Below are 10148 nucleotides of genomic sequence, written 5' to 3'. Positions count from 1 at the left end.
TCGATTTGCATAGATCCTATATTCGGAGGTTCAATAACTTGATTAAGCTGTTGCAGGTGTTGCTGAGAGTCAGTCATGATGAGTGTAAAGTGTTGAAGAGATTGAAGTAAATGAAGATGTGTTCTGTAGGAGCAGCGATAGTGAGGATGGTTTTCACATTATTGAGAGCTTTTATATCCCAGAATCCTGTATTTCCTTCTTAGTTGGAAATTGGAATTGCTTAGAAGAACATGCATATTTTTTCTTACTTAGAATCTTTGAATCACTAAGTCAGATAAATTAATTACTGCTACAGCTGAAGGTAAAGATTAACAAGCTTTCTAGTTGAAACAAAAGCAGAAAAGATACCTTTCTTTGTGTCTTGAAACCATTGATTAAGATATCTTGTTTGATTATGCTCGAGCCATAGTCGTTATTGCTTTATCTCGATTATTATATACATACTCTGATCCGTATTTAATTTCATAAAGTTAGAAAACTGTATAATAGAGAAGTAATAAAATATTAGTCACTCTTAATCGACCAATTTTCAAATCTAAATCTGTCTTTGAATAAAATCGTAGAACTTTTCAATCTCTTTAATACCCCTATTTGGTTTTATTCTTATCACAAAACCTGTAATATGCATGGCTTTGATTTTCGTCGTGTTTGGTGAGTAGTATTAGTATAGGACGAAATTAATTCAGCTAAATTTCGTGGAAAATCAATTACTAGAAAAAACAAATTACCAAACTGGTTTGGTAGAAACTTTTAATGAAGTAAGCGAGCTTACCAACTAATGACTGTGAAAGTTAATGAAGTGTTCGACGGACAATACAATCAAATTAAATGTCAAGCATTGATTTCTAAAATTTTCAAATTTTGTTTTGCATTGGGAAAAGATCTCTACCAAATATTTTAGTGACCAAAATGTTATACTCCATTAGTCTCAAATTATACGCCGTAATTTTTAAAAAAACATTATCTTAAATTATTTATTATTTTAGAAGTTTAAGATAAAATAAATTATATTTTTTCTATTTTACCCATAATAGTAATTATTCTTGAAAATAGAGATATCACATAAATAGAGTAAATATTCAATAAAGAGAGATCATATCTTAAAATACAAATAAGGTAAAATTGTCTAGAACCCTTCTTATTAATATTTCTTAAGGGACGTGTGATTGATACAACCCAGGGAAACCACACCCAAAAAACTAGCTATTAAGGTGAGAGAGCCCAAGGCTATATAAATCCCATATCAACACATTGCAGTAATGATGTGGGACTCGAGTCGCATACTTGCAATGGACCATAACAAACCACCACACTCCGCATACGACATGTATGCACTAATTTTTTTTTCTAGCCGCGGGCGAACACTGCAATACCGAGATCACCATCCATGATATGGTGGGCATGTAGGGCTGCAGATGGCTCTTATACTATTTATACAACCGAGGGAGAACCACGCCCAAAAAGCTAGCTATTAAGGTGGGAGAACCCACGACTATATTAACCCACATAAGCACATTGCAATACTGATGTAGAACTCAAGTCTCATACCTTGCAATGAACCATAACAAATAGAAATACCACAAATAATTTGAGACGGAGGAAGTATAATTCAAATTTAAATTAAAAAAAAAAAGAAGGAAAAAAGAGAATAGAAATGGAGGGAGGCAAGTAATTAAATGATTTGGTGGGGAAGAGGGAGTAGTAACTAAATAAACAAACACAAATTAATAATCTGAAAGGACGTTTGCGTCCCTCCTCCTCTTCCTCTTCCTCTTCATCTTCCTTGTCTTCCTCCTGTTTTTTCTCATTCCTCTGTGTTAGTTTCTCTATCTATATATTCATTCTGTCAAATCCTAACATCAATACATATATATACCCAACAAAAAATAAATAAATATATACTGTATATATATAAATAAATAACACCAGAGCTAGCAGCTTATAAACAGAGAAGGTTTGGAAGTGTGTTTGGATCCGAGACGTATCGGACCCACACTTCCTCCTCCCTCTATCTTCTCTGCGTTCCTCCATTTTTTCTTCTTCTTCATCTTCAGAGGGAGCCGACGCTACGCCTCTTCATTTTTCTTCAGCATCTCACCAGGTTAAGGTACCTTGTTTTTATTTTAATTTGTGGAACGAAAAAGTATTTATTTTTTTATATTCTTATATTGCTTCTTCATTTTCTGCTCGTATTTTCTTTCTGCTTAAAGATGGGTGCTTTTGAATATTTCATGGTTTCACATAGGAGTTTATTTCATTCGGTTAACGCTTGTTTCCAAAGCCTGCTGATTCATAGATTGTTTTCATCTTGGTTACCTATTTTTAATTTATCTTTTTTATAATAAAAAAAATTCTTCCTGTTTGGCGTTTTTTGCTTTCCCTTTCATCATATCTTATTCTCTAAGCATTATATATATATTTTCTCTATTCTAAGTATAGGAGTTGTTTTCATTTATTTGTCTGCTTGGGTGCGCTACATCCATTACCTTTATGGATTTTGTCCTCCTCTACTAATTATGATGTGACCCATTTGCTTCTTTTCTATCTTTTTCATGGTGTATCTGATCTCACATACTCCACTTTTACTCGACACGTTTTGATTTTTACACCCTTTAAAAAATAATAAATAAAATATATAATTTATCATAATATCCATATTAATTAATATATATTTTATTAAATTTGATAAAATAATTTGCAAAGAGTAATAAATAATGACGGTATAACAGATATTTTTTTTATCTTAGTAAAGTGAAGTGAACAGTATATTTTATTTGAATCAGTCTCGGAAAGTGAACACAATCTCATACATTAATTCCACCTCTCTTTTTCCTGCATATAACGTTTTGAAAAAGGCAAGGCAAATGATTAAAATGAAAGGAAAAAAGTGGAAGAAAACAGCTTTATCTTGTCATTTATATTTAATATACTTACGGAATAGTAGTAAATTAGTAATCTTGTTTCTATGTCCTCACTTTTTCAGTAATGTCTCAGTTTTCTTTTTAGTTATGCTATCTGCAAATCACATGAAACAACTCATGAAGTGAAGCTTTGTTCATTGGATTTATTTAGTTGTCTTTTGGGTTTCACTGCTTTTAAGCCAGAAAGAAGTTTCTTTTTTTTCCTGTCTTATAAAGATATTTGGAACTGCCAAATAAAGACTAATTAATGCTTGGTTTTATTGAACGCTTCTTTGCAGACGGGTGATGCACAATTTTGGAACTTTTACAGTGAGTAAGAATGACACTTTATTTGCTTTGTTCACTTTTCTGAAACTTGCCATTTTACATGTCCTGCTATTAGTTCAAGATTCTAATACTCTTAACTTTCTTAGTCCACTAGAGCAGAATTATATACTCAGTACTGATGATTAGATGTTTCTATAAATTGCAGAATCGTTATATTTTGGCCCCAAATTCAACTTATGTCTCTTTTCAACTTTAATAATTATGTGGATGTCATGCAGATACCTGTGATTGATAATTATTATCACTTAAGTATTAAGTTTCATGCTTTGGGATATAATAGTACTATTAACCACATGGTCAGTGAGGATTCATGTAGAAGCGATTCAACATTTACTATATATACATAAAAACTAATTTTAACCCAATATTTATAGTTTAATTTTCCGGCGAAAGGGGTTCCAATGAGCCCCCTTCAGCCCTCCTGGCACCGCCCATGCATATAGGCACAGCAACTTGTGTGAGATTGAGGCGTAGTAATCTGTTGGAGTACTCGTACTATAGTCACACATTTCAAATTTTCCATTACACATGTGCCAGGTATCCTTATTTATCGTGTTCCACTTGGAAGTGGCATCTCGCATGGAATAGTATCAAGTGACAGAGAGATTTGTTATCTGAGTCAGAGGAATGGGTGCTTGTGTATCGACTCCAGCAATACCTATCAAAGTGAGAAAGAAGTTTCCTGGTCGCCCTAGAAAGTACCACGGAAAGAATTCAAGCTCTGTTCCGAAAAGAAACAGTGATGCAGGAGCAAGGGTAACAGATATTGCTGTTAGTGAGTTTGTACACAAAACCACAACCTGCAGAAGATCTGAGTGCTCCAGTTCTAAATTCCATGTTACTCAGTTGGAATGGCACCATAGTCAAATAGATGCCAATGGTATGCAATCTCTCTGCATTTATTTTGAACCTTATCACATATCAACCGTGAGTTTTTATTTTGTTGATGTACAAATATATAGTTCATTGACCGATAGCTGTAGTGTCTGAATTATATATCCTGCTATAAGTATATTTTGGTGCTTTGACAAAGTGAATGTTCATTGTCTCCAAAGCATTTCGAAAGGAGTTTAATTGGTTTGAGCAACTGGCAATCAGATTAATTTGACTAAGACTTGTAATAATAAAAGGTTTACCTGTTTGCAGTTCTTTGCCAGGAAGATGCATGGTTTGACACAGTCAGCATTTTTGAGTCTGACTCAGATGATGAATTCAGTAGCGTTCATGGAGGTAAGTACTTCAGTATCTTTGCTTTTCACTTGTAGTCAATGCTTAATTATGAATAGATAGTTTGGCAATTAACTAGTTCTTGTCCCTTTCTTTTAGTTTTCATGATTCACTGGAGGGGCTTTTTCGTCTTATCTTTTGTGGAAATTGCTGTTATGCTGTATGATTTATATCCTTGGGATTACTTTTGCTACAGAAACTTTAGCTCCCAAAGTTTTCTTTTAATCCTTTAGATCAATGTATCTAATTTAGTCTATACCCTTCTCAACATTATGTACATATGTTCATTCTCTCTGTTGCATATCATAGTCTGCAAAGCTGATCACTTCATGCATTTCAATGACGATCATTAGTGCATCAAATTCAGGTCGAGTTTCTCAAGTAAAGAAATCAACAATTATAAGGCTCTCTCTGAGAACATCTGTTGAAGAAGAAAAAAATGGATTTCGTAAGTACCTCGTGACTTTCCATTCGCCATTATTCTGCAGTATTTGAATTGAGCCCGATTTGAAACTTCACATTTTCGGTATTTGAATCCTGATTATTTTGTAATCTAAGAACCATACTTACTGAATCATTACATGATACTGTCGTGTTTAATTTCCTTTTCTGGAATGTAAAGAAAGATGAAAAAACTAATGTTAAGGTAGCAATACATTAACCATAATGGTATTCTTGTAGGCGCACCAAGAAAATATCTTTTGCGTCCCAGGGCTGGGCTCATTATTCCTCGTTGTACAGAAGAAAAGCCAATGGCAGGAAGTTGGTCTGAGATTGAGCCCTCTACTTTTAAGCTTCGTAGCGATAGTTTTTTCACGTATGCTCTTAACTTGCATTTTTTGTCAATTAACTATTGCTAAGTCACTTTCATAATTGAATGTTATACATTTGTTCCTTTGCATTGCAGAGATAAGAAAAAATCACCTGCTCCAAATGCGTCTCCTTATACTCCAATTGGGGTTGATTTATTTTTGTGCTCAAGAAAGATCAGTCACATTGCCCAACATATCGAACTTCCTTCTATAAAGGGAGATGGAAAATTACCTGCTTTACTAATTGTCAACATTCAGGTTATGACTGAACCCCCTCCCGTCCCCCCAAAGGAAAGAAAAGATCTATTGATATGCTATGCTAATGAAATAAAGTTGCTCTTCTGTACAGTTACCTACTTATCCTGCTCCAATGTTCATTGGAGATGCTGACGGTGAAGGCTTGAGCCTCGTACTATATTTTAAACTTTCTGAAGCTTTAGAGAAAGACATCTCTCCCCAGTTTCAGGACAGCATCAAGGTTGGTTTTGTCAACTTTTTCAAGCGAAAGCTCCACCATGACAAAATATTAGTTCTTGAATTTCCTAAAAGCGAACTTTTATTGACATGCTTGTTCTTTAATTTCCTGAAAATGTGGTGACCCTCTAAGCCGTTTATTTTCTAGTGGAACTGGGCGATAGGGAGAGAAACCACTGCAACTTGCCTCCTGATTTAATTTTCCTTTCTGTTGGCTTGTGTGACAGAGATTCATTGATGATGATACCGAGAAGGTTAAAGGATTTGCAAAAGATTCAATAGTTCCGTTCAGAGAGAGGTTGAAGATAATGGTTGGGGTGGTTAATCCAGAAGAACTTGTTTCCAGTTCAACTGAAAGGAAGCTTTTGAATAGTTACAACGAGAAGCCTGTGCTTTCCCGCCCTCAACACAGCTTTTATCAGGTGGATATTCTGTGATTTGTTTGGTCTATCGCTTTGGTTTCTAAGTCATTTAAGCCATGTCCTGGCTGTTCTTGAACAACAGAATTAATGAATTCTATTTATCTTTTCTCTGTTAATTGCAGGGCCCGAATTATTTTGAGATTGATCTTGATATTCATCGCTTCAGCTACATTGCAAGAAGGGGACTCGATGCTTTCAGAGATCGTTTACAGCATGGAATACTGGATCTTGGTCTAACAATTCAGGTTTCTTGCTATTCTACTTTAGTTTGAGTTTAGATTCCATTTGATGGCAGTGTAAACACTGTTAACACAATCAGGTCACATATAAGGTAATTAAAAGTGAATATATATGATAAAACATTAATTGGAAACCTTAATCCTGTTACTAACACTTGAGGTCAATGTCCTAGAATTCAGAACCATGAAATTCAAATTCTAGCTCCGCCTCCGCTAACATGCTATGACATATTATGCATACTCTGACCGTGTGAAAAATCTTTACTCTACCACTATATTTAACTTAAAACCTTCTAGTTTCTTGTTCTTTAAAAATAGAAAATGAGCTGACGCTTTTGCTTTATAAATGATATGCTTTCATCCAGTGGCGAAGTCAGAAAATTCCTTAAGGGTATTCAGACTTGAAAGGAATAAAAAAGTTTCCTGACAAAGGGTATTCAATATATGTTATATACATGTAAAATCTAATATTTTACTTATATGTAAAATTTAATTTTCCGTATTCACTAAATCTCGCAGGCACAAAAGCCAGAGGAGCTGCCAGAGAAAGTGCTAGCTTGTGTGAGGTTAAACAAGATTGATTTTGTTGATCATGGACAAATTCCAACGCTTATGAGCATTGACGAAGATTAATGTCCATAATATTACAATCAATTATGAAGAAGGTTTTTGCGTTATATGTCGATACCTGCATGTTGTATGGGGGAGTTTTCAAATGGTCCCTTGATGATCAAGCAATTCCGACTTTTTATACTAAGACAAGAAAGAATATTGTATAAGAAAAGTATAAGAATTGTATTCTGAAAGATAAAATTAAAAGGTGACCGTGTTGATAATTTAACTTCGTAAGATACCAGATTTTTGTAACTGATCATCCATAAACAGTTTTTTACATTTACCTTAACATAATTTAATAATATAAACTACTATCACGTATCATTTATTTTGATATACTGTACATACTTGGGAAGGCAATTGAGTGTTCTAAAATCCAAGTCTATTGTTTATGTGCTTACAAAGAAGACTTGACAATTCATTATATCTTCCGAGTAGGACAACTACGAACTATTTGCACGCACTTAAATAGGAATATAGGATGGTAATCTACCTTGTTTAACTCTATTTATTTATCGAAAACTTACACAAATATTCCAAATAAGTCTCAACTTACCAACCTCTAGCCATTAGTTATAGACTTACTAAAACTAGCCAAGTACATGTAAAAATTTAAAAACTAAATAAATAAGGTTCTTTCTCTCAAAGAATCACATGCAAAAATCACCTTTTTTTAAAGCGTGATTAGCAACATTAGATGCAAGACGGAAAGGAAATTTTATGGATGAGGTAGCAAATAAGGTGATGAAATACAAAAAAAAATATACAATATTCCAAAAATCTAAGCAAAAAAGGAACTTTTTAATGGGTATAGTTGAAATTCATTGAAAACATATAGATAAGTCAATATACAAAATTTGAGGAAGATTGAAGGTGATTTGGACTGGTTTTGTATCAAAATTCGTAATTAAATCGAGTTCAAAAAATTCTTCTGCAACACATGTATCACGCATGTATCTCACACACATGTATACATGTGATACACAATTGATACAAATATGATATATATGAGATACGCAAATGATACACAGTGTGATATACATATCATTTTATTTCATGTTCAGTTTTTACTTCGAATTTTCAATTCAAACCACCTCAAAACTTCACCAAACCATCCCAAAACTGAGATTCAATCCTCTTAAGATGTACCCAATCTATTCTAATAATACCCACTCAAATGAAAGCAAAAATTTGACATTTTCTTGCTACAAATAGCTAATTGGCTAATATGAGTAATATTTGGCTAATATTAGTAATATTTTATGAATTGACCAATTTTTGTAATGAGCTGCTTATAAATGGACATAGCTGGTAGTTCCTTTATTTATTTATTCTATCCTACCTTAAAAACTTTTGAAAATCGAACAAATAACATTGTGACTTGTGTCCTCATATTTTACCAAGTATGGCCGTTAATTTTGGCCCAAGCCCAAATGATTCGCCCAACCAGCCCAAGGTTTGGTTAGTTATTGACCCGTCCATTTATTGAACTCGACACATCTTGACCTAATTCATCTCAGCCCGTTTAAAGTAGGGCTAATTTTTAACCCAAATTAATCCATGAGTAACTTTGCTAAAATATCTTAGAAATATGTTTTTTTGTTTGATATGCTATATATGAGTATATGACCATAACAAAAGAACAAAAAAGTCTTATTTAGTAATTATACTATTTTTAAGAAAACAACATATATTAAGTAAAGCTTGATAAGAGTTGAACAGGTTGAGGTATGACCCAAATTTAAGTCCATCTTAACCCGAAGCCCAAGTAACTTTTGGGCATGTCATTTATTGACTCAATCTGTGCAAAATCGGCTCAACCCGCCTATTACCAAGTTTTCAAAAAAGATAGATTTCTAATTCAATCTCAGTAGCTTAAGTTTTTTTCTACAACTCAAAACGAACTTGCATTTTTTTTTTTTTTTTTGGCTAAGAGGCATTAAGACAATTGATGAACATGAAAAACTAAAAAAAAAAAAAAAAAAGGACAAATGTGTTTGATCTACTTTCTTTCTTTCTCTTCCCGACATAGTATGTTGTGTTCTCTAAATAACTCGAGCATATAAATTGGGATGAGAAAACCAAAATTCAGAATATTTATAAACTTTTAACATTGCCAATATAATAGAGTCAATTACTCAAATGGTCATTCAACTATCTCAAATTATCTCCTAAAGTCACTTTACTTTCGTTTGTAACAACAAAGTCACTGAACTATGTCTATTGCACTCAGAAGATCACTCAACTAGATTTTCCAAATTTTGGATTGCCAAATACCTATTTTACCCTCTAAATTATAAATATTTATCTACTTTTATTTTTTTAACTTTTTAATTTATATTAACTATAGAATAAAAAAATATTATTTATAAATTAAAAAATAAAAAGTATTTAAGCATCTATAATGCTGGAATAACAAAATAATGAGCATAGTAAAAGAATTAATTAGAATAAGTTATTCATAATAATAATTTCAGTATTAACAACAAAAAATCAAAAAACTATTTACACAACTCAGAATGAAAGAAAATAAATGTTATAAAATATATATTCCATGCACCTAATATAAAAACAATTATTTAAATAAAAGTATTTTTATAATATACATTATATATTCTTGAAAATTATGTTCAATTATATTATATATTCCATGCACGACTTAACATATCATATTTTACCCTGTATAGATAGTCCCCCTGCTTTCCGGTGATATAACTTTGTGCCGTCGGAAAGTTGGTAGAAAAACATAATAATATAATTGAGTTTAATTTTCAAGAATATATAATGTATATCTTTATTTAAATAATTATTTTTATATTACGTGCATAGAATATATATTTTACAACCTTTATTTTCTTTCATTCTGAATTGTGTAAATAAATTTTGAATTTTTATTGTTAATACTAAAATTACTATTACTAGCAAATTATTCTAATTAATTTTTTTTACTATGCTCATTATTTTGTTAGTCCAACATTATATATGCTTAAATACTTTTTTAATTTATAAATAATATTTATTTATTCTATAGGTAAGTCCATAATATAAATTAAAAAGGGAAAATTATAATATTAAAAAGTTTTAAAAAAATAAAAAATAAAATAAATATTT

The 10148-nt window shown here is 32.0% G+C and overlaps 1 protein-coding gene across 4 annotated transcripts; it reads left to right on the top strand.

Moving 5' to 3' along the window:
• The first annotated feature begins 1683 nt into the window (after positions 1 to 1683).
• On the top strand, positions 1684 to 7289 carry LOC107792282 (protein ENHANCED DISEASE RESISTANCE 2-like). 4 transcript variants are annotated; one of them, XM_016614479.2, is made up of 11 exons: positions 1684 to 2107; positions 3200 to 3234; positions 3786 to 4128; positions 4395 to 4478; positions 4843 to 4923; positions 5157 to 5292; positions 5383 to 5545; positions 5637 to 5765; positions 5989 to 6183; positions 6306 to 6428; positions 6942 to 7289. In XM_016614479.2, the coding sequence occupies exons 3-11, from the start codon at positions 3876 to 3878 to the stop codon at positions 7053 to 7055; spliced, it is 1278 nt and encodes a 425-aa protein (XP_016469965.1). In that variant the 5' UTR covers positions 1684 to 2107; positions 3200 to 3234; positions 3786 to 3875; the 3' UTR covers positions 7056 to 7289. The 4 variants fall into 4 exon arrangements, with proteins under 4 accessions (XP_016469965.1, XP_016469966.1, XP_016469967.1 ...); XM_016614480.2 differs by having other exon boundaries at positions 1965 to 2101; positions 3200 to 3230; XM_016614481.2 differs by having other exon boundaries at positions 1965 to 2101.
• The last annotated feature ends 2859 nt before the right edge of the window (positions 7290 to 10148 follow it).

This window comes from Nicotiana tabacum, chromosome 3, assembly GCF_000715075.1.
Source record: "Nicotiana tabacum cultivar K326 chromosome 3, ASM71507v2, whole genome shotgun sequence".
NCBI lineage: Eukaryota > Viridiplantae > Streptophyta > Magnoliopsida > Solanales > Solanaceae > Nicotiana > Nicotiana tabacum.
This window is presented reverse-complemented; position numbering and strand designations above follow the sequence as displayed.